The sequence below is a fragment of the Arachis hypogaea genome, chromosome 6, assembly GCF_003086295.3.
Source record: "Arachis hypogaea cultivar Tifrunner chromosome 6, arahy.Tifrunner.gnm2.J5K5, whole genome shotgun sequence".
Lineage (NCBI taxonomy): Eukaryota > Viridiplantae > Streptophyta > Magnoliopsida > Fabales > Fabaceae > Arachis > Arachis hypogaea.
This window is the reverse complement of record NC_092041.1, coordinates 24,997,270-25,022,985: the sequence shown is the minus strand read 5'-3', so window position 1 is coordinate 25,022,985 and position 25,716 is coordinate 24,997,270. Positions and strand designations below refer to the sequence as shown.

The window sequence follows — 25,716 nt, the reverse complement described above, 5'->3', positions numbered from 1 at the left end:
CGCCAGAAATGGGCACCAGCCCGGCGTTTAACGCCAGGATTGGTAGAAGGAGCATTTTTGCTCGCCACTTGGTGCAGGGATGAATTATCCTTGACACTTCAGGATCTGTGGACCCCACAGGATCCCCACCTACCCCACCACTCTCTCTCTTCTTTCTTCTTTTGCTCGAGGATGAGCAAACCTTCTAAGTTTGGTGTGGTAAAAGCGTTGCTTTTTGTTTCTCCATAACCATTTATGGCACTTAAGGCCGGAGAAACCTCTAGAAAGAGGAAAGGGAAGGCAAAAGCTTCCACCTCCGAGCCATGGGAGATGGAGAGATTCATCTCAAGGGATGCACTTTCCTCCACAAAACTATTGGGAGCAAATCAACACCTCCCTAGGAGAATTCAGTTCCAACATGGGACAACTAAGGGTGGAGCATCAAGAACATTCCATCCTCCTCCATGAAATTAAAGAAGATCATAGAATCATGAGAGAGGAGCAACAAAGGCAAGGAAGAAACATTGAGGAGCTCAAGCACTCCATGAGATCTTCAAGAGGAAGAACAAGCCACCATACTAAGGTGGACCCGTTCTTTAATCTCCTTGTTCTTTATTTTCTATTTTTCGAATTTTTATGCTTATGTTTATCTATGTTTGTGTCTTATTACATGATTATTAGTATCTTAGTGTCTATGCCTTAAAGCTATGAATGTCCTATGAATCCATCACCTTTCTTAAATGAAAAATGTTTTTATTACAAAAGAACAAGAAGTACAGGATTTTGAATTTATCTCTGAAACTAGTTGAATTAGTTTAATGTGGTGACAATACTTTTTGTTTTCTGAATGAATGCTTGAACAGTGCATATGTCTTTTGAATTTTTTGTTTAAAGAATGTTAAATTTGTTGGCTCTTGAAAGAATGATGGAAAAGGAGACATGTTATTGAGGATCTAAAAAAATCATCAAATTGATTCTTGAAGCAAGAAAAAGCAAAAAAAAAATTGAAAATAAAAAAAAAAGAAGAGAAGAAGAAAAAGCAAGAAGAAAAAGCCAATAGCCCTTTAAACCAAAAGGCAAAGGTAGAAATAAAAAGTGATCCAAGGCAAAAAGAGTGTGCTTAAGAACCCTGGACATCTCTAATTGGGGACTCTAGCAAAGCTGAGTCACAATCTAAAAAGGTTCACCCAGTTATGTGTCTGTGGCATGTATGTATCCGGTGGTAATACTGGAAGACAGAGTGCTTTGGGCCACAGCCAAGACTCATAAAGTAGCTATGTTTAAGAATCATCATACTTAACTAGGAGAATCAATAACACTATCTAAATTCTGAGTTCCTATAGATGCCAATCATTCTAAACTTCAAAGGATAAAGTGAGATGCCAAAACTGTTCAGAAGCAAAAAGCTACTAGTCCCGCTCATCTAATTGGAGCTAAGTTTCATTGATATTTTGGAGTCTATAGTATGTTCTCTTCTTTTTATCCTATTTGATTTTCAGTTGCTTGGGGACAAGCAACAATTTAAGTTTGGTGTTGTGATGAGCGGATAATTTATACGCTTTTTGGCATTGTTTTTAGTATGCTTTTAGTATATTTTAGTTAGTTTTTATTATATTTTTATTAGTTTTTAGTTAAAATTCACTTTTCTAGACTTTACTATGAGTTTGTGTGTTTTTCAGTGATTTCAGGTATTTTCTGGCTGAAATTGAGGGTCTTGAGCAAAAATCTGATTCAGAGGCTGAAAAGGACTGCAGATGCTGTTGGATTCTGACCTCCCTGAACTCGAAGTGGATTTTTTGGAGCTTCAGAAACCCAATTGGAGCGCTCTCAACGGCGTTGGAAAGTAGACATCCTGGGCTTTCCAACAATGTATAATAGTCCATACTTTGCCTGAGATTTGATGGCCCAAACCGGCGTTGCAAATCAGCATTAGAATTCTCGGCGTTTAACGCTGGAACTGGCATAAGAATTGGAGTTAAACGCCCAAACTGGCATAAAAGCTGACGTTTAACTCCAGAAAAAGTCTCTACACATAAAAGCTTCAATGCTCAGCCCAAGCACACACCAAGTGGACCCCGGAAGTGGATTTTTACGTCATTTACTCATTTCTGTATACCCTAGGTTACTAGTTCACTATTAATATGATCTTTTGACATTGTATCTGGACCTCATGACACTTTACACGTTTCTCATTGTATCTTCTACAGAGCATGAGTCTCTAAATCCCATGGTTGAGGGTGAGGAGCTCTGCTGTGTCTTGATGGATTAATGCAATTACTACTGTTTTTCATTCAATCATGCTTGCTTCCATTCTAAGATATCACTTGCTCTTAAACCTGATGAATGTGATGATCCGTGACACTCATCATCATTTTCAACTATGAACGTGTGCCTGACAACCACCTCCGTTCTACCTTAGATTGAGTAGATATCTCTTAGATTCCTTAATCAGAATCTTCGTGGTATAAGCTAGAATTGATGGCGGCATTCAAGAGAATCCGGAAGGTCTAAACCTTGTCTGTGGTATTCTGAGTAGGATTCAAGGATTGAATGACTGTGATGAGCTTCAAACTCCTGAAGGCTGGGCGTTAGTGACAGACGCAAAAGAATCACTAGATTCTATTCCAACCTGATTGAGAACCGACAGATGATTAGTCGTGCTGTGACAGAGCGCATTGAACATTTTCACTGAGAGGATGGGAGGTAGCCATTGACAACGGTGAAACCCTACATACAGCTTGCCATGGAAGGAGCCTTGCGTGTTTGAAGAAGAAGACAGTAGGAAAGCATAGATTCAGAAGACAGAGCATCTCCAAAATCTCAACATGTTCCCCATTACTGCAAAACAAGTACTCATTTCATGTTCTTTTGCTTTTTACAATCAACCCTGATAATTATTGATATCCTGACTAAGAGTTACAAGATAACCATAGCTTGCTTCAAGCCGACAATCTCCGTGGGATCGACCCTTACTCACGTAAGGTATTACTTGGACGACCCAGTGCACTTGCTGGTTAGTTGTGCGGAATTGCAAAAGTGTGATTGCAATTTCGTGCACCAGGAGGCAACCCAGCCATTCACAAAATTTAATTTTATTTGTTTCTGCTAATTAATTGATTTTTACAGGTATATGTCAAAGTATCTTCAAAGGTAAAATAGCAATTGATTGAATTCACAGAGTTACAAGGGAATTTGGAAGCTTACTGGCGTGAAAAAGTCAGTAAGAAACATTTTGGGTGTTGAACGCCCAAGAGAAGCACCCACTGGGCGTTCAACGCCAGTAAGGGTAGCCATCTGGGCGTTAAACGCCAGAAAGGAGCATCTTCTGGGCGTTGAACGCCAGAAAGAAGCACCTTTTGGGCGTTTAACGCCAGATTGACAGCGTCCTGGGCGTTCAGAAAAACGCCCAGTGACAAAGGACTTCCTGGCGTTCAACGCCAGAAAGAAGTAACAGCTAGGCGTTGAACGCCCAGGAGAAGCAGCAATTGGGCATTAAACGCCCAAAACAAGCAGCATTTGGGCGTTTAACGCCAGAATGGTGGGGATGAGGTAAAATTCGTTTTTCTTCACAAATTTTCTAATTTTTATGTTTCAATTCATAATTTCTTGCATAAACATGTTTTAAAATATCATCCTTCAATTCCAAAAATTTTAATCCTAATTTCTAAAAATACTAATTTCTAAAATCCCTTTTTCAAAAATGTCAAATGTATCTTAATTCATAAACACAAATCTTTTTCCAATCCAAATCTTTTTCAAATCTTTTTCAACTCATCATATCTTTTGGATTTCGAAATTGCCTCTCCCTTTATTCCTCTCCTTTCCTTTCTGTTGCTTGAGGACAAGCAAACCCCTAAGTTTGGTGTGAGTTGCCATGATCACTGAGCTAAAACTCATCAAGATCATGGCACCTAAGGGAACAGGAAGAGCAAGGATGTGAATTGAAGGAACTAAAGCGTCAGAAGCTATTCCTTGAAGCACCAAGCACCCCACAGACTAGAGGAACATCCACTTCCCAAAATAGGTTGTTAAGTTCTAATTTTAAGCTTTAACTCTGTGATAGTATTTTTATAGAAATTTACCTTAGAAGTTATATAGGAGTAGTAGTAATTAGTATCTCTATTTTGATTTTATCTCCAATTAAGCTATAATTTATTTTTCTCATCATTATCAAACATGAATAAATTAGTAGATTCTTAGAATAAAGAGGCAATATTTTTTCGAGTTCTTAATAAGGAAAATTCTAATTATTTATATGTGGTGGCAATACTTTTTGTCTTCTGAATGAATGCCTGAACAGTGCATATTTTTGATATTGAATTTTATGAATGTTAAAATTGTTGGCTCCTGAAAGAATGATGAACAAGAGAAATGTTATTGATGATCTGAAAAATCATGAAATTGATTCTTGAAGCAAGAAAAAGCAGTGAAAAACAAGCTTGCGAAAAAAAAAATTACAAGGAATCATTGGATCAAGAAAGGGAATAAAAGCCAACAGCCCTTTAAAACCAAAAGGCAAGGGTTAAAAGGATCCAAGGCTTTGAGCATCAGTGGATAGGAGGGCCCAAGGAAATAGTTCTAGGCCTAAGCGGCTAAATCAAGCTGTCCCTAACCATGTGCTTGTGGTATGCAGCTCCAAGTGAAAAACTTGAGACTGAGTGGTTAAAGTCGTGATCCAAAGCAAAAAGAGTGTGCTTAAGAGCTCTGGACACCTCTAACTGGGGACTTTAGCAAAGCTGAGTCACAATCTGAAAAGGTTCACCCAGTCATGTGTCTGTGGCATTTATGTATCCGGTGGTAATACTCGAAAACAAAGTGCTTGGGGCCACGGCCAAGACTCATAAAGTAACTGTGTTCAAGAATCAACATACTACACTAGGAGAATCAATAATACTATCTGAATTCTGAGTTCCTATGGATGCCAATCATTCTGAATTTCAAAGGATAAAGGGAGATGCCAAAACTGTTCAGAAACAAAAAGCTACTTGCCCCGCTCATCTAAATTAGAATCTGAGCTTCACTTAAAACTCGAAGATTTTATTACTCCTTAAATTCTTTTTATCCTATTTTATTCATCTAGTTGCTTGGGGACAAGCAACAGTTTAAGTTTGGTGTTGTGATGAGCGGATATTTTATACGCTTTTTGGGGGTAATTTCATGTAGATTTTAGCATGTTTTAATTAGTTTTTAGTAGAATATTATTAGTTTTTAGGCAAAAATCATATTTCTGGACTTTACTATGAGTTTGTGTGTTTTTCTGTGATTTCAGGTATTTTCTGGCTGAAATTGAGGGAGCTGAGCAAAAATCTGAGTTAGGCTGAAAAAGGACTGCTGATGCTGCTGGATTCTGACCTCCCTGCACTCGAAATGGATTTTTTGGAGCTACATGAGTCCAATTGGTGCGCTCTCAACGGCGTTGGAAAGTAGCATCCAGGGCTTTCCAGCAATATATAATAGTTTATACTTTGCGCGAAGATAGACGATGTAAACTGGCGTTCAACGCCAGTATCATGCAGCTGTCTGGCGTCCAGCGCCAGAAACAGGTTACAAGTTGGAGTTCAACGCCCAAAACACGTCACAACCTGGCGTTCAACTCCAGAAACAGCCCAAGCACGTGAGAAGCTTTAGTCTCAGCCCCAGTACACACCAAGTGGGCCCCAGAAGTGGATTTCTACACCAATTATCTTAGTTTACTTATTTTCTGTAAACCTAGGCTACTAGTTTACTATTTAAACAACTTTTAGAGATTTACTTTGCATCTCATGACATTTTCATATCTGAATTTTATACACTTTGATGGCATGAGTCTCTAAACTCCATTGTTGGGGGTGAGGAGCTCTGCAGCGTCTCGATGAATTAATACAATTACCTTTGTTTTCCATTCAAACACGCTTGTTCTTATCTAAGATGTTCATTCGCGCTTAATTATGGAGAAGGTGATGATCCGTGACACTCATCACCTTCCTCAATTCGTGAACATGTGCCTGACAACCACCTCCGTTCTACATCAGATTGAATGAGTATCTCTTAGATTCCTTAATCAGAATCTTCGTGGTATAAGCTTGATTGATGGCGGTATTCATGAGAATCCGGAAAGTCTAAACCTTGTCTGTGGTATTCCGAGTAGGATTCTGGGATTGAATGACTGTGACGAGCTTCAGACTCCTGAAGGCTGGGCGTTAGTGACAGACGCAAAAGAATCAATGGATTCTATTCCAACCTGATTGAGAACCGACAGATGATTAGCCGTGCTGTGACAGAGCATTTGGACCGTTTTCACTGAGAGGATGGGAAGTAGCCATTGACAACGGTGACACTCTACATAGAGCTTGCCATGGAAGGAGCCTTGCGTGTGGAAAAGGATTTCAAGGAAGAGTTGAAGTTCGGAGGACAAAGCATCTCCAAAACCCTAACATATTCTTCATAATTAAAGTAACAATTATTTATTTCACGCTCTTTTATTTTTCTAATAATTCAAACTGGTAATTTTAATTGAAATCCTGACTAAGAATAATAAAATAAACATAGCTTGCTTCAAACCAATCATCTCCGTGGGATCGACCCTTACTCACGTAAGGTATTACTTGGACGACCCAGTGCACTTGCTGGTTAGTGGTACGAGATCATAAGAAATTTTGATTTTGATATTGAGATTAGAATTTCGTATACCAATCATGATCAGTGAAGAGGTAAGAGTGGACAAAATCATTCCGAATGAACTGTATTACCTCACCTCCAATTTGTAACACCCTAATATTCATATCATTATGCTCGAATCATAAGTCAATTATAATAAGATGGTACGGCTCTCATTGTGGATTTAAAATACATATGAATATATATAAGTTGAAGGGCAGTATTAATGAAAAGTGTAAAAAGAGTAAAATAAAATGGAGAATCAGTACGCCATCTTTCAGATAAACCACAAACTCACTGTTGTACGATGGACCTGCATATGAAAAACAGAAAATATATGAAATAAGAACCCTCGATCCATAGGTTTCCAGTGCGGTAAAAGTGGCAAATAAATACAATGCACTATAATAAGAACCCACTAAGCATCTTAAACTTCCTTTCTTTAATCATTCACCCTAGGTTCTCACTGATCCATAACTTAGGTAACTGTCCTTGGGGATACTAAGTCTACTTTAATCTGTCATCTTTCCCAACTTTCCAAACTCTCTAACTCCCAATTTAGAACAAAACCGGCACCAACTAATTCAGCTCGGTGATTCTATGTCAATACCTTTTATCTCCACCTGGAGCAAGTGAAATCACTTCACTGCGTCTACCCAGGGAGCTCAAATCATCTCATTTAATATTCATTATTGTAAATCAATCATCTCATCATTTCATTTTAACAAGAACAGCCCTCAGCGTGAACCGACACCAGCATGAGGGACCTCTCAGTTAAGCAAACACAAATAATACAAACAAGTAATACACAAGTAGATTCAAGTAAGGCAAGTAGCATATAATCAGGTAACATAGCATGTACAAATTAAGCAATCTAAAACAAGTAAACAAACCCAAACAAGTCAAACATATGCAAATGAGGTATATTTGTCCTACTGGCCATGAGCTCACATGTTGGTTACTTTGTCAGGACCCGACACATCTGGTAGCTAACTCGGACGTTGTCCTCTCTTCTGTTTACTCGCTATATAGCATAGCCTCGCAGGGTGAGTGCCCTGTACACCCTGTATATCTCGCAGGCTTAGTAACATGTGCACCTCGCAAATAGAGGGAATCTCATAGGATTGAGTGTCCTACACACCTTGCAGAGTTAAGTGCTCTGTACACCTCGCAAACATAAAAGCATGTATCTCTCGCAGGGTTAGTACCCTATCATATCATCGTACTTCCATTCACAGTTTCACCATCACTTTCCTTATTTCGCAAGCAGAGCAGTCTCTATTTCTCGCAGGGAGAGTGCCCTGTTCACCTCGTAGGCATAAAACCTGTATCTCTTTCTAAACTCATTATTCTTCTCGTAGAGTAAGTGCCATGTACACCTCACAAACACACAAGCCTGTATCCCTTTATTCATAACCACAAAAAGAGAGGGAGAATCCTCAACCCCATCGTCTATTCATCCTGGGATATAATGCCCATCACACTTCTCAATTATCATCATCCATCATCATAATCCATTATCACAGTCATCCTCTTCATACATCACTTCACACTTTGTTCCTCTCTTTCAAATTTAACAACTCATCTCTTTGATTCTCATTTCTAACTTCTCTAACCTTAATTTCATAGGCTCTAGACTCTTATTGGGGTTTATAAAGGTTTAGAAGGCTCGAGGAATGGTTAAAAGCTTTAAAAATGCTATTTTAGCAAAAATGGGGTTCATGTGTACGCATGTCATCATTTGCATACGCATGAGCGTCATATTGGCAATGTCGCATACGCGGGCCCCCTTCCACGTATGCGAGATGAAAATAGAAATGTTGATTTGCGTCGCGTGACACGTTCGCGTACGCAAGTTTGCAACCCTGACACTTCTGTGTACGTGCGCCTCCTTTCGTGCATGCGAGAGTACTGGGCAGAGCACAATACTCGTGTCGCGTGACACCTCTGTGTACGCGAGTTTATCAGTTTTTAGAAAAGCTATTTAGTGCAGAAAACTCAATTTTTAACACAAACTTTGAAATCTCATAACTTACTCCAAAAAATTTATTTTTCAATCATTCTTGAACTGTTAGAAAGATCAATAAATAAAAAAAAAATTCAATTTTAAAAAATTTTCAACTTCGAGGACCGAGTTACTGCTTGCCAAAGTTGACCAAAAATCTGTTTTAACAAAAAACATACATTTACCAATTCTTCCAATTGTTCACAAGATAAAATCATTTTCGCTCAACAATTTTACCACAAACCAACCTATTTCACATTCTTACACTTAACCAAATTTGAACCTACTTCATCTACACATTTCAACACCTCAAAATCACATCTTTCACTGTTCCATCAATCAAATAAGTTCTCACATTCTATACCAAGTCTTCATTCAATCTCATACATTATCATACAATTCGATCATCACTTACCATCTTTACCTTTTTCCTGGCCTCCGGCCCAAATTCACTAATTCAATACATAATCCCCAAACATATAATCATTATCCAAATCATCAAATTCCTCAACACACCAAATATGCAAAATCACACAAATCTCATCCCAATCATTAATTACTACAACATATCAACTATGCATATCAAATTACCACAACATATCAACTATGCATATCATTACCAACTAATTACACAATCCAAACCTAATCCAAGGGGCATCTAGCCTAGGAATTCTTATCATACCACACGGTACTTAAATGAAACTTAAACCGTAACTTCAGTGACGGCGGTTCACACCCAACACTTGAGTTTTTCACTTCAAGGCTCACCTAAAAGCTCCACAAGCTAATTCCAAGTTCCAAATGTGTACTTAAAAGCACCTAATACTCTAATATACACAATTTCATACATACATCAACATAGAGTTTATAAAATCTCATAAATTGTTAGGGTAGAGGATTTCTTACCTTAACCCATGGGAATAGTTAATGAAACTCACCAATAGCTCATACTAGAGCACCCCTAAACAACCAAAATCACAAGATTTCTTCAAAACCCAAACCAAAACATGAAATTAGAGGGAAAAACAAAACTGGGAAGAAGACAATGAGATACTCACCACAATACCTAGATAGAATTAAAGAGAGTGAGAAGAACAATGCATGGCCATAAACGGCTCGTTAATCGGAGCACCGACGAGAAAGTTATGGTGATTTGAAGTTTGTGGAGAGTTAGGGTGTCTCTCAATCCCTCTTCTCTTCCATTTTAGCGACCCTCTATCTTTCTCTAGGACTAATGAGCTGAAATGCTCATAACTAAAGTTTATATATAAGTTAGATCTTGGGTCCAACTTGGGTCCAGTTCACATATATGGCTCGTTTGGCCCAACTTTAGGCCAAAACCTTTAAGATTAGCGTATTAATGTGCATTTTATTTTAATTAAGATAAAACAAAATTATGTCAAAATTCATAAGCATAAAAAGATTCAAAGTTCATAGCAATTCTAGAAACATTCAGAACTACAGCAATTCAAAATCCAAAATTATATCAAAATTATATTCAGCATTCAAAATCCAGAATCCAAAATTAAATAAACAAAAAAATTCAGAACAACAAACTGAAGAACTAAAGAACTCTGTGGCAATTCATATAATTAACAAAATAAAAAAATTAACTGAGATAAAAACTAAAGAACTCACTGCAGCAATTTATATAGTTAACAAAATAAAAAAATAATTGAAAAATTGAAGAACTCACTGCGACAGAGAGAGCAAAGAAGGTCTAGAGTCCACGACGGCAGAAGTTTCAAACTGACTAGCCAATGATGACAACAACAGAAGCTTCAAATTGTGCTTCCGACGATCACATGACCAGACAAAGTCAATGACAGAAGCTTCAGACGACCAGACGACAGAAGCTTCAAGACGACTAGACGATGATGATGACGACGCCGTCGCCGACAGAAGCTTTGAACCACGAGGGAGGCAATCGCTGGTGGTCACTGCCGGCATCAATTGTGATAGGGATGGCGGAGTTCCTTTTGAAGTTCTGATCATTGGAGGAAAATTAGAAATTAGGGTTAGAACTTGGAAGGGAGAGGACTGAGGGAGGCGTGACTTTGTTAGGGTAAAGGCACTGGGTTAGGTTAGGGGGTTTTTCTTCTTCTTTTTTTTTTCTAGCATCAAAACAATGCCGTTTCTGGGATATATCACAAAACCAGAACTTTAAAATACTTGACCGGTTTTTAACTGATTTTTTGCAGGATGGTTCTAAAGGTCAATCGGATTGGCTAGATTGACCGGTTTCCAGTTAATTCGGTCGAACCGACCGGTCCAGTCCAATTTTCAAAATCTTAGGTTGCATATATTTCTTTGATTAGTGGCTAATGAAGTCTTTTTGTCAAATGACGCCCGAACCCGTAGGCACATGACCCAATAGGATACTTGCTTTGTGGTTTTTTTTTTCAAAGCCTCTGCTTTACATCCTTCGTGATGGTAGAATCACAAAAAATTTGAGGAAGACCATCGGTTCTTTGTTGAGTTCAGATATGTTCTTTAATCAACCTCTCCTTTTCTGATTGTTAAAAAGCTTATCATCTCAATTCTACTACGAAGGTGTTCCTTATCCCCTTTTGTTTATTAATATCATTTGCTCCCTTTAGTATCGTAACAAGCATATTTTTTTAGAGGAATAATGTATTATATAAAGGTAACATCTATACTTTGGTTGTGCATTTAGCTAAGGAGTATAATTCAGCTTACAAGGAGATAGTTTGGGTCAAGAATGGATTCTGTGCTTTATTGAAAAATAGATCCATTGGATTCAATTCAGATGGAAGTGTTATATAGTGACTTTGACAGAACTCTAAGTATTCTATTGGGTTTGGACTTATGCTCTAAACTTTAGATATATGAACGTTTGCATGAAAATGGAATTCAAAGTAGTAATTATCGAATTATACTAAATAAGAATATTAGTTGTGGCTATCAAAAAGCATTATAATAAGTTAAAAATAACTGAAACATCTATCATGAATTTCAAAAAGCGAATACTTTTACGGATAGATTGACATAACAAAAACGTGAACTTCAACTGAAATATAATTTCTTTTGTATTTCTTTATATATTCTTTCAAATTTTCATGTAGATTTTATTAGCCCTGTATTTTCTAAAAGAGTTTTTGTTTAGCCTTTTATTTTTTTCTTGGCCGTTATGTCCCGAAGTGTATATATATATATATATATATACCTTTAAACAATTTCCAACTAAATACTTACATTAATGTAGTGTTAGCATAATTAATATTAGGATAAAGTATATTTTTTGTTTTTAAAATTTGTTAAAAATTTTAAAAATATTCTGAAATTTTATTTTATTTTAGTTTTATCCAAAAAATTTTAATTTGTATCAAATATATCTTTGATAGCTAAATTTCTAAAAAATTTAGGATCAATCTAATAATAATGCATAATAACTATGTCTGATTTGCTTGTGTTAAAAATCGTTTTTATGAAATTATTGCTAAATATTTGATCATAAATTTTTTGAAAAATTAATCGTTATGGATAAATTTAATACAAATCGAAAGCTTCAAAAACAAAGTTAAAATAAAATAAAAAGTTAAAAATATTTTTAAAAATTTTAATAAACTTTTAAAAAAATATACTTTATTTTTATTAAAGATAGGAAGATTTGAACCTGCAACTTTTTAGGTAAAAATGAAAAAATTATACTATTTGAATTATAACTTATTGGCTTATTTTTATTATTATTAGCAAAGCTTTGTATTACATATGCAATTAAGGGTGCGATTAATTTTTTAATTTTCTGCTACCCAACGCAAACGAGAAGCGCTACATGCATTGTTGCACATGGATCCTTGTGGCTGATGTTCTTCCCCAACAGCTCGAATTTCATAGTAGTGGGCTGAGTACAGGCCCACATATCAATCTCCAAACTTTAGTGGTCATGGACATGGACGGATGGACCCACTCGTTTATTTGGCTTCACCGTCATTCCCTCCTTTTTCACACAACATCCTCCCCTCTTTTTAGTTCCTTGTCACTCCTTTGTTTCTTCAACTCCAGCATCTGTGTGCATGTCACAAGATTATTCTTATATTTTTAAGGTGTAAAATTATATATTGGTGCTTTCTGAACTGCAAATTTATTAAAAAAGCTACCAGTAAAACAATAAGCTGAGGTGCTTAGATAATGTTTTTCAATCAAATATCTACTAAATTGGTTAAATACGACTTTAGTTTCTAAGATATAGGTTGAAAATTTTTTTTCGTTCCCAACCTTCTTTTGTATGCAAAATCGTTCTTAGGATTTAAAACTAAATTTTAAAATTGTCATTTTTATTTAAATCTTAAAATTTTAAACCAAATTATCCATAACAAAAAAAATTATAAAAAATAAATAAAAGAAGAAAAGTATTTCTACTCCTGTGAAGAGAGAAGAGAAGAAGAAGAAGAAGGGGAAAGGAAAGAAGAAGAAGAAGCTATCCATGATCCACTTCTGTCTCCGCTTCTGCCGCAAAAAATTTAAAACCAAGTTAAACCTTAGGAACGATTTTAAAACTAGGTTAAACATTAGGGACTATTTTGTATTAAAAAAAAGGTTGGGTACAAAAAAAATTTTCGACCTATACTTTAGAAAACAAAATCGTACTTAACCCAAAAATTAATAACTGTATTTGAATTATGAGTACTCATATTATGAATTTATGATATGGTTAACTATTCTGCTAAAAATTATTTTATATTTTATAATTCACATAGACGATGATATAAAAAGGTTTAATTATTCTATTATTGTCCTTATAGATTAATCAAGTTTGCAATTAGGTTTTTATATATTATTTTTAATTAGATTGGTACATTATTTTAAATTTTATAATTTTTAGTGTAAAAAATATTAGAGTTAACTGAATATTTTTTTTTACAAATCGAAGGTATTTATAATTAAAAAACTAACTAGATCTTTGATCACATATTTTTTTTAAAAAATATTATGTTAATTTCAATCTTTTTGAAATGAAAAAAACATAATTACAAAATAAAAAATAATATAAAAACTTAATTTATATATATATATATTTATATAAATTTAAAAAATTATAAAAATTATCAGAATAATTAAAACACATACAAATAAAATGAAATCTTACATAAAAATTTATCTAAGGGACATATTTTGGTATTATTACCTAATAAGTGACATTAAATAGGCAAAGTGGTTACAAGTGGAGGGAAGGACTGGAAAGTTGGTTACTGGTTAGGTTGGGGCATATGACATTATGTGTGGTGTAAAGGAAAGAAGCACGCAAGGCAAAATAGAAAGAGACCCAACATAACATAACATGAGACCATCATGAATTGAAATTTGTGGGAATTCTTTTTCATCTTTTTTTTTTCCCCTAACAATTCTGTACCGCACAATTTTTTTTTCCTTTACATTAAAAAATTGGAAATTAACGTTTTTAACTATATAAAAATATTGAAAGAAAATCTCTTTTCTGTGTCAAATTCTTAATTCTTCTTTTTATCAGATTGTTGAGTAAGAAAAAATTTTTAAGAAAAAATATACATTTTATTATTAAAAGAATGATATATATTTCTTTTGTGTATATCTCTTGTACACTTTTTATTTTTTAATTAAAAATAATTAATAAAAAATATTATTTTCTATAAAATAAAAATAGTAAATAATTATAATATTTTTTATTTTTTATTTTAAACAATATTAACTAACTCTTTATTTTTATATAACTAAAAATATTAATAGCAAGCAGTCTACTTAAAAAAATGTACAAAAGAGTGCAAACATATTTTTATTAAAGAAATCTTAGGCCAATATTTTTTATTAATACAGAGGATTGATGTATAGAATTTAGGATTTAAAATCTAGTATTTAAGATTTAGAATAGAGTATTGTTAGAAAACTAACACTATATAGTAACACTATAGCAAATTGTTAAACAAATTCATTATAAAGTCTATTAGAAATCATTTTTTTATCGAGTTTAAATTTCGAATGTTTTTTCTAATTGAATTTGGAATGTTCTTATTTTTTAAGAATTTTGATTTCTTTTCATAAGTTAAATGTTGGCCGTGCAATATTAGCTCCCAAAATTTTTTCTTTAGGATATTAACTAATTATTTCTCAAAGAAAAATATAAGAAATTAATTTATAAGTTAATATTAACAAATTTTAATATTTAAATTTATAATTTAAAATTTAGAATTTATTATTTAAAATCTAAATTTTAAAATAACAATTATTAAACATTAATTAAAAAATTAGTTATCTAATATTACTCTCAGTCAAAATAATAAATTTTATTATTCATAATGATTGCTTCTTTTATTAATACCTGCTGTGGGAATAGTTTTGAGGCAGGACATATATAACGAAGAAGAAGAAGAAGAAGAACGGAAGCAGTGCTTCTTCATCAGCCAATGGCGCCTTCTTCTTCTTCAACTTCCACTGATCAAGCCTCTGCCAAGAAGGTCAGAAAGCCTTACACCATTACCAAATCCAGAGAGAGCTGGTCCGACGAAGAACACGACAAGTTCCTCGAAGCTCTTCAACTGTCCGTACTTACTTACTTACTTCCCATACAATCAATCATGCTTTTTTCTTTTATTTACTTTCTTTTTCTACTTTATATGCTTTTTCTTCTTTGTATTACAATAGAAAGAGAGAGAAATCGTGTGGCCTTGAGGGTTCGAATCCCTCACTAGATGCTTAAAGAAACTCGCTTAAGTGGTGGTTTTATTTATTAGTCTTTGGACCAGTTTGGTAACAGATTCATTTGGAACCGTTCACTTTGATGGTTTTTGCATGGACTCTTCATACATATGTCTCCATATTTTGTGACTTCTTTTTTGTTGTCGTGTTCACCTCCAAGCCTGTTTAGTTTGAATCCTGTTTTGAGTTTCCTTGATCAAATGAATGACATGTTTGTGAATTTCTCAGATTTGACAGAGATTGGAAGAAAATTGAGGATTTTGTAGGCTCAAAAACTGTTATTCAGGTTGTGTCCATGTTCTTTTCATTTCTATCTTGGGCTCATTGCTCTTTGTTTCTCCAATTCTCAACTATGAATCAATGCTCTTTAGATTCGTAGCCATGCCCAAAAGTACTTCTTGAAAGTTCAAAAGAACGGGACAACTGCACATGTGCCTCCTCCTCGTCCTAAGCGAAAAGCTGCTCACCCTTACCCACAAAAGGCATCAAAAAATGGTTTGCTTCTATTTAAGATATGGTGATGTTTTGTTTCTAGAATCACAACTTCTGGATCTCTGACATGCTATTTATGGATTGGCCAGTTTTGATGCCATTTCCAGCATCTATTGCTTATGATTCTTCAAGAAACACCCTTTTACCTGGCTATGCAGTAACATGGGATGAAAATTCAATGCTCATGAATGCTGAATCCAATAAACTCATGCCCTGCCAGGATGAACTCATCACAAATCTTACTGGAAATGAAGGCATGCATATATTACTCTCTCTGTTGTTTTTGTTGTTTGGTTGATGTTAATAGTCTATAATTTAGTACTAACTGGAATTTTTCACCACTTATTATATTGATAATTCAGATGATATTGGATCAAGGGGGATTAGAATGCCGGCGGCTACTGAGATGCCAAATCATGGAAAACAAGCTTGTGTAATTCCTGGTAATGATCTTATTCATGTTAGATTTTTGCTTTACATTTGTAATCATATTGAAATCGGTACCTAACTAGGGGTGACCGGCTCAACTTGACTAAAATTTACAGGTTTGCCGGATTTTGCTGAAGTTTACAGCTTTATTGGAAGCGTTTTTGATCCTGACACTAGAGGCCATGTTCATAAGCTGAAGGAAATGGATCCTATAAATTTTGAAACTGTAAGTTGATACAACTTATATTATGATTGTAATCATTCATGAGCTCTTCATGAACCACCAAGGCCCTCAAATGTCATCAGTATTTGGTAAAGCTACGGTCACATTTATGAGAGTTGTGAACTAATTTAATCTTCCAAGTGTATTTGTTGGACAACTTATAACTACAGCCCCAACTATATCTATCTTTCTGATAAATTAAAGCAGTTAGTGAAATTTGACTTTCAATGCAGTTGCCAGCATAATGATCATTGCTATTTGATATTCAAACTTGGTTATGCTGTTTTATACCTCATAACTTGTTCATATATGCCAATGGTGATATGCAAAATGGATGAGAGTATAAGTTAGCTACCATTTTCAAGGTCAAAATACCAAAACAAGTTTTCCTTTTCAGAACTGCCTGCAATCTTTGTTAAAGAAGATCTGGTGATTATTTTTATCTTTTGTCGGTTGAGTGAGGACTAACATTGATATATTTGGTTCTCTTGTGCAGGTTTTGTTGTTAATGAAAAATCTCACAATCAACTTGTCTAGCCCTGACATTGAGCCCTTTGTAAGCTTCGAAATCAAAGTCAATCATGATTATATGCTAATGCTTTAGTATTGACAATTCTAACCATAAAAGAAGTAAACTAATTTGATATCCATCTCACAAACTAACCTAATCTTAGATGGTATCGAATCAGTTTACGAACTTCATGGTTCGAATCTCAACCTTTAAATTTTTTTTATAATTAGAAATGGTAGTTTTATCTTTTTTGTTATTTTTTGGATGTAGAAGAAGGCATTGTCGTTATATGATGTCAATACAAAGACAGTTGGAATTGAATGTCAAGAAGCAAACAAATGACCTATCATGTCTAACAGCTTAGCTAGCTACCCATTTTGGTGGATTTGGTAAGTGTTCTTTCAATCATTTGTTGCATCGTTTTCTCTCCTTTTCAATAAAACCTGCTTTTACAGTTGGCTGTGCCAAATTTGGATGGAAGACCGCAGTTTCACGAAGCAAGAGTCAGCAAAGAATAATGCACTCTCTTTGTGAAGCCTTTAAAGATAAAAGTGACCAGACAACTATGGCCTTTGTAGCCACGGCCAGGGGGAGAGAGTGTATAAATGATAGAAAATGCTGCTGAAGATGCAAATCCGAAATATTCTTCAGCAAATACTATATTGGATACATATATAAGCTTTTGTAGTATTTGATGCATGTGGTCTTGAAGTAGACACACATATATATAGTTCTGATTATTATTACTATTTACTACTATAATTGAGGTTTCAAGTGTATTTATATAGGCAGGGGGGAGATGGGGAGACACCTATTATGAATGTGGCTTTTCACTTCGGAAGATGTATAAACTTGAAGACAAAACTTGTTATGTATGTCTTTCTTGATTGGGGGTAGAGATACCAGCTTTAAGCTTTCAACTATCAGCATAAGTGCATCAGAATGGAAAGTGATCCCAATTTCTTCACACATGTGATCTGGATTATGTATAGTATAATAACGGCCACCAGTTTGGAATTTCATATTGTTATCGTATATCTAGAAACTATACCGACATTTTTCAAACTGGGGACCAATACAAGAGGAGGTCTTTAGAATGCTTAAGTTGATATTTTAATTACAATTTCAATTACTTCCCATGAGATGAGAGTCTTCCAGTATAATATACAGCCATCAAAGGTTAACTGCAATATGATTAAAATGTAATTGGATACCCGTCACTATAATTTTAACTCCCAAAAGGAGTGCTTCTTTTAAGGAAAAAATTGAGGGTGAAAGAATAGGAAATGGATATTGTCCCTTTTTTTTTAATAATGCTATTTTTTTTAAATAAAACATATATACAATTATAATGTCAGAAGATCATATTTGGAGCGGTATTATCAAAAATAAAAGTGAAATTATCATTTTCCAAAGAATAATATGACAGTATATATGTATATAAGGATTTGCTCGGAAGTAAGAACTCAATGGTTAACTAATAATGAATAAAGTATTATTTTTATCTTAATATTTAGAATAAATTTTAAAATTATTTTAATTTTTAAATTATCTTATTTAAGTCTTTAATATTTTAAAATTATGTTAATTTTATTCTGTCATTAGTAATTTGTTAAGAAAGTTAATGATGAAACAACGTTAAAACAATTTTAAAATATTAAGCTATTAAGAACTTAAATAGGATAAAAATATTGAGGACAAAAACGATACATTATTACTCTTAGAAGAATGACTAAATTAAGTAAAATAAAAATAAATTTTAACAAAATAAATTGCATTATAAATTCAAAATATTTACTTATCATAAAATACTTGTAGAATAACTAATACATAAATTTTTGGTGAAAGTTTAAATTATACACTTTTGTCTTTAATGTACCAAACTTTTTTTAATGTTTAATTCAAAAAAATTTTATTTTAATTTTAAAATAAATTTTAATTTTATCCTTTAATAATATTAATTTTTTATTGTACATAATTATTCAATTATTTTTTAACCATATCTAAATAAATTATTCTTAATTACTTTAGTTTCATTCTAAGTAATTTTTTTAAAATTTTACTTTTAAATATTTTTACTTAGAGTGATGCTACATGACTAGCAAATATTATCATTTTTTGTCGGCACTTAGTCAGCAATAATTAGCATTCGTATTTACAGGGTTTTTTTCACACAAAAATCATATAATTTATACCTATATTTATCAGAATTTACACACATAAATCAATATAATTTGCACTCACATTTTTTAAAATTTGCACATATAAATTAATAAAATTTATTTATTAAAGACAATTTAATATTTTTGTTGGTCAAATGATGGTTAAAAATACTAAAAATTATTGTCTCCTAAGAATTTTAGTACATAAACCTATAAAAAGAGATAAAAAGATTATGATATATATATAATAAAGTATAAATTATACATTTTCTTAATCTAATGTACCAAATTTCTTTAATATTTTATTTAATTAAACTTTATTTTTAATTTTGAAACAAATTCTAATTTTAGCTAGTAGTAATATCAAATTTTTACCGTAGATAAATTTTCAATTATTTTTTTAATTACATCTAAATAAATTACTCTCAATTATATTATTTTATTCTAATTAAATTTATTTTAATTAAGAAAAAAATTAAAAAATGAATTGAATAATTATCTATCGAAAAAAATTAAAATTATTGAAAAGAAAAAATTAAAATTTATTTTAAAAATAAAATTTAATTAAATTAAATTAAACATAAGAATTTTAGTATATTAAAGATAAAAAGGTATAATTTATATTTTATTGTAAATATACCATATTTTTTTGTTTTTTTTGCAAGTTTATCTACTCGCCAATCTTCAAATATCAGTAAAAATTTTGAATTTCTAATGTAATTTGTTTTATTAAAATTTCTTATTATTTTATTTGATTTAATAATTCTTCTAAGAGTAATGTATTATTTTTGTCTCTAATATTTTCGTCCTATTTAATTTACTAACGTTTTAAAATTATTTCAATTTTGTTCCAGCTCAATTCAAATTAATTTATTTACTATTTATTAAATAAGGTAAAGTATAAATTTATTAAAATAATTTTTTCTTAATAGATAATAGATAACTTGATACATTTTTCATGTAACAAACAATTTTATTATAACATACTATAAATTCGAATAGTTTGACATGCAACACAACTATCCAATTTAAAGGATCAGGATCTTTTAAAGAAAAAAAAAGTTAGAGATAGTAGAATTTTCATATAATAAAAATTATAAATTTAATGATGATTAGTCTCTAATTTTATCATTTTATTAATTTTTTTATAGATCTATATTCTTTTATAATTCTTTTTTTTATAATTTAAAAATTTTTCTATTATAGGTGTTTAAGATCCAAATTAATCTAGATATAAGACATATTTTGTTGAGTTTAAATTTGCTAATTTTATTGAGTGTTATTTTCGAATCGAGTTCTAATTATTTTTCCGGCTGTTTGCCCAGTTTCAATTTTTTTTATGATAAAAATATATATTTTAGATTAAAATTAGTAAAATCATATTATATTTTTATACTTAAATTAATATTTTTTATATTATACAGTATTATTTTTATTTTAAAATAATTTATTATGATATAAATATGATATAAATTTTGTTAAATTTAATTTTTAAAAATAAAATTTTATTATTTTAGTATATAAAATTTATAAATTTATTTATACTAAATTTACATCGGATTAATCCAATTTATTTCATATCACTTTTGGATTAGATTAAAATAGACCGTGACCTTTTTAGAAAAGACTAATTAAACTTGGTCCGGTCCGACCCATAAAACACCCTTATTTTCTATGATAAATTGAGATATTCCGTGTAGGTGATTTTCGGCGCATAGGCTAATATTCGTCGCAATGGTTTTTGGTATTGCTAATATTACATACTATGTTTTTTGGTAATACTATTGTTACGTACTTTAAATCTTAAAACATGGATGGACCTAAAGAAAGCCCAATTGAGAAAGAGGCCCACGGAAAAGGAACCTACATAAGCACCTCACTAACCCTAAACTCTTCTCCTGCCACAGCCAAAAACCCTAGTTTCAGTGTTTGTCCAAACTCAAAACTCAACTCCAATGGCGGCAGCAGCAGCTCGTCCCATCGTCACCGTTCAAGCCCTTGAGGGCGACATGGCCACCGACTCCGCCCCAACCGTACCACTTCCTGACGTCATGAAGGCCTCCATCCGCCCTGATATCGTCACCTTCGTCCACGACAACATCTCGAAGAACTCTCGCCAGCCCTACGCCGTCTCCCGTCGTGCCGGTCACCAGACCTCCGCCGAGTCCTGGGGAACTGGCCGTGCCGTCTCGCGTATCCCTCGTGTTCCTGGCGGTGGTACTCACCGTGCCGGTCAGGGAGCCTTCGGAAACATGTGTCGTGGCGGCCGCATGTTCGCTCCTACCAAGATCTGGCGCCGCTGGCACCGCAAGATCAACGTGAACCAGAAGAGGTTCGCCGTCGTGTCCGCCATCGCCGCCTCCGCGGTCCCTTCCTTGGTCCTTGCCCGCGGTCACCGGATCGAGTCCGTACCCGAGCTCCCTCTCGTCGTCAGCGACACCGTTGAAGGCGTCGAGAAAACGAAGGAGGCCCTCAAGGTTTTGAAGCAAATCGGAGCATTTCCCGACGCGGAGAAAGCCAAGGACAGCCACGGGATCCGCCCTGGGAAAGGGAAGATGAGGAACCGCCGCTATATTTCCCGCAAGGGACCTCTGATCGTGTACGGAACCGAAGGCGCTAAGGCCGTTAAGGCTTTCAGGAACATTCCCGGCGTGGAGGTCGCAAATGTGGAGAGGCTGAACCTTCTGAAGCTCGCTCCCGGTGGCCACCTCGGCAGGTTCGTGATTTGGACCAAGTCAGCGTTCGAGAAACTCGATTCGATCTATGGAACCTTCGAGAAGGCATCGGAGAAGAAGAACGGTTACGTTCTTCCAAGGTCAAAGATGGTGAATGCTGACCTGGCTAGGATTATTAACTCTGATGAGGTTCAGTCTGTTGTGAGGCCCACTAAGAAGGAGATTAAGAGGGCCACTCTCAAGAAGAACCCTCTCAAGAACTTGAATGTGATGCTAAGGTTGAATCCTTATGCTAAGGCTGCTAAGAGAATGGCGCTTCTCGCTGAGGCACAGCGTGTTAAGACTAAGAAGGAGAAGCTCGACAAGAAGCGCAGTACTGTTTCCAAGGTATGATTCGCTGTCTTATTCTTCATTGATATCCTTATTGCCATAGTGATAGCTTCGTTTTCAACTATTTTGGTGTAGGGTTTGATTGTATGATTAGTTGCACTGTAATGAGTTGGTAGTTATGCTGTGTTCTTTTAATTTGTGCTGCATTGTTTTTGAAACCTTGAATCGATATCTTGATGGTAGGATGTTTGATTTATAGGTTGATGATTTAAGAGTTGGCAATTGTTTAAACTGATACTTACTATGAATGTTTATTATTCCTCGGCAGGAGGATGCTTCTGCTATCAGAGCTGCTGGAAAGGCTTGGTACCAAACCATGGTTTCTGACTCTGATTATGCCGAATTTGACAACTTCTCCAAGTGGTTGGGAGTTTCACAGTGAACTTCATCGACTCCTATTTAGATTTTTCATTTGTTACTTTGCCTTGTTTTTGGATTGTATTTCTTTGCAGTTTTGATAAATCAATTATATTGTTGGAGAACTTTGCAGATTTGGTGGTTTTTGTTAGGTTCCCCGTCTCTATTTTCATCTGGATATGAAAACATGTTTGTCTTCACAAATGCTATAGTTTTATTATGGTGACTGTTACAACTTAGAATACTCCCTTGTTGTTTCGAGTTCTGAAACTCCATAATTTTTTTTAAAAAAATAACACCATAAAAACCCATTTTAACCCTATGTTGATTTGGCTTAACGGTACATGCATATTGATAAGATCATTAAACAATTAAAGCATTCTTGTAAAACTACAAACACATTAATAATAATTTCTAAAATATATTTCAAATAAACGGCAATTATGATTACTATCACGAATTTAACATATTTTATTGACATATAAGTTATTAAAGTTATTTAGTTTATAAAATCTAATTAGTTAATAATTTTAGATTTTATTTATTTGTTTAGTTGTTTATTTGAAATTATAATTTGTTTCATACAACTTGTGTTTTATTCATCTATAGTATGATAATTTTAAAAATCAACTATTAGCTGATACCATCGAGATAGTGTACTTTAATGGGTTTGAATATTGTGGAGACGTTGTTGGTTGCCTAAAGAAAGGGTGTATTCCCTTTAGCAGGTATGGAAGATATTAAGACAATGGAAGAATTAAGAGATGTTTTAGTTCTTTTATTTTGTAGGCCTTTAAATTAAGTTTATTGAAATTTGTTGGATTTTTTTATAAATAATTTATAATATATTTATTAGAGTAATACTTCAAATATGTTCCAAGGAATTCACGTTTAGACAGATTTGTCTCTAACAAAATTTAACTAAAATTTTGTTCCTGACCTTCTGAGCTATATACCAGATACGTCCCCACACCAGGTTGAGCTGGTCAGATTTAAGGTTGACGTCCTATGTGGAGGTAACCTGGCTGACATGTCGGATTAAGAGTGATGCGTCACGTCGAGGACAGTTTGGTTCCTGTCCTTGCTGGACAAAACGATGTCGTGTTGGAGCATAAGAGAACAAAGTCGTTTTTTAAGGGACAAATAGGTCCCCGCAATAGAGGGCAGTGCAGCTAAATGACGCCGTTTATATGGATAAAAGAAATACATTGCTTTTCGGTTGTTGCAGCCATATATCAAAACGGTGACTTAACTGATATTCAAAACATTGTAACTACACAAGTAATTTGATTCAATAGCAACATAAATCAAATGAAACAAAACAAAGGTTTGTTTCCTTCAACATACACTAAAAGCAAACCAAACTAAACAAGAAGTCTGTTGTCTTAAATACAGAGAACACCAAAACAAACCAAACAAAGAGGTTCTATTTCCTCAAACATAACAAAATATGGTGTCTATAATAAGTTGCACACTGATTCTTAAAAGGGTCATTTCTTCTTAGATTGGTTCAATCTCGGTGTTGGATGAATTTAAACATTCCAGATGCTGTCTGACTGGTGGTAGCTGCAGTCGTATCTGCACCGATGCTCCCCTATACCTGGCGCCTCCTAATTGTTTGCTTTGGACGTCTGAACAGTTGCTGAGCCTAGAATTTACAAGATTGTTATTAGTATATTTCTTACAAATTTAAACATTCACATTAATCTAATTACAAGTAGCATACCTTGGGTTTGCTTGAGAAATTAGTTGTGGCTTGTGAGTGAGGATTTTCAGTTTGAGTCTCATGAGAGATAGGATTAGGAGGTTGCATGCCACCTTCTACATATCCTTCATTTTGTATGACCAATTATAAGGCAGTTAGTACCCAAAGAATAACTTATAAGACAACTAAGTCCCTATAGAATAACATTTATGGTGTAGATAGGTCCCGCATACAAGGGCAATGGTCTATACCATAATATTGTGCAAACTAAGACTCTGCAAATGAAAACTAATGCAATAGATGTTACCTAAGATAAGGGGCCTGATTGAGAAACAGCCATCTCATACTGTGTTTGGGCCTGCTTCTTCTTTCCTTTGCCTTTTGAAGATGATCCTTGCTGGGGTGCCGCTTTGTAAGTTTTGGAATTGTGACCAATTTCTCCACACTTGGAGCATATTACTCTGAAGGTCTTCTTGGCCTTTGTCCCATCAGGACCGTCTTCCACTGCATCAGGTCTCCTTCGATTCACAGGACGCCCAGTTGGTCTCTTAATTTTGGGGGGGTAAGGAACTAACTACTCCAGATTTATCCCAATATTCCTCAGTGTTGACAGGGCTTATGGAGTGAGCATAGGTAGCCCTGAATGCATCCATCTTCAGCCATTGATGGACATATCCCTCTGGTCTATCTCCTCTTCTGCCAATTGCAGCCATTGCATGCACACAAGAGATCCCTGGTGTCTCATGTAAATTGGAATTGTGATTAATATATGATGAATATATCAGAATGTTAAACCAAATAGTATGTTAAGCACACCATAAAAAATATCCTTTAAGTCAACCCAGAAAATTCCAATGGAGCACTAATTAAGAAATTAATCCAAGGAAAGTGTAACCATTACCCGTAAGTTGCCACATGTTACAAGAACATGTATTGTTTCCTAGATCCACCCCACTTTCTTCATGTGATATTGCACCTCAAAAATTTGTCTACCATCATCACCAGTCCATTGAGCAGTCCAGTATTTGCATTCTTTCATGATGTCATCCATCCTCTTTTGTTGCACTAGTGCCACTATGCCTGTATAGGTGCTCAAAACTATCTTATGCTGGGCCATCCTCCTCATGATGTAGCATCTCAACTCTTCCAGCATTGTCAAAATGGGTTTTTCTCTGTAGTGGACTATCTTGGCATTCAAGCACACATAAACCCCTTTTTACAAGCATCCAAGCACACATACAACTTGTCAAACAGTGGAAGGGACTGGGGAATTGGCTCCACTACTAACAGAGCAGTTGAACTATGATTGCTTCTGTGTAGTTCTTGTAGGTAATCTCTAAGCTTTCCATATTGAGCCTTCTCATTACCAACATACTTCTCTCTTGCTATCTTTAAACCTCTGTACAACATCTTATCACTAATGATCACATTGTAATCAATTTTTATATGATCCCAAGCC

General features: G+C 34.2%; 1 protein-coding gene and 1 pseudogene across 1 annotated transcript; both read left to right on the top strand.

Moving 5' to 3' along the window:
• The first annotated feature begins 14,721 nt into the window (after nt 1-14,721).
• LOC112696486 (protein REVEILLE 8-like) lies at nt 14,722-18,107 on the top strand (annotated as a pseudogene).
• Nucleotides 18,108-20,819: 2,712 nt separating this feature from the next.
• Nucleotides 20,820-22,756, top strand: LOC112696485 (large ribosomal subunit protein uL4). The gene is made up of 2 exons (XM_025749284.3): nt 20,820-22,192; nt 22,464-22,756. Exons 1-2 carry the CDS (start codon nt 21,086-21,088, stop codon nt 22,575-22,577), a joined length of 1,221 nt encoding a protein of 406 aa, XP_025605069.1. The 5' UTR covers nt 20,820-21,085; the 3' UTR covers nt 22,578-22,756.
• The last annotated feature ends 2,960 nt before the right edge of the window (nt 22,757-25,716 follow it).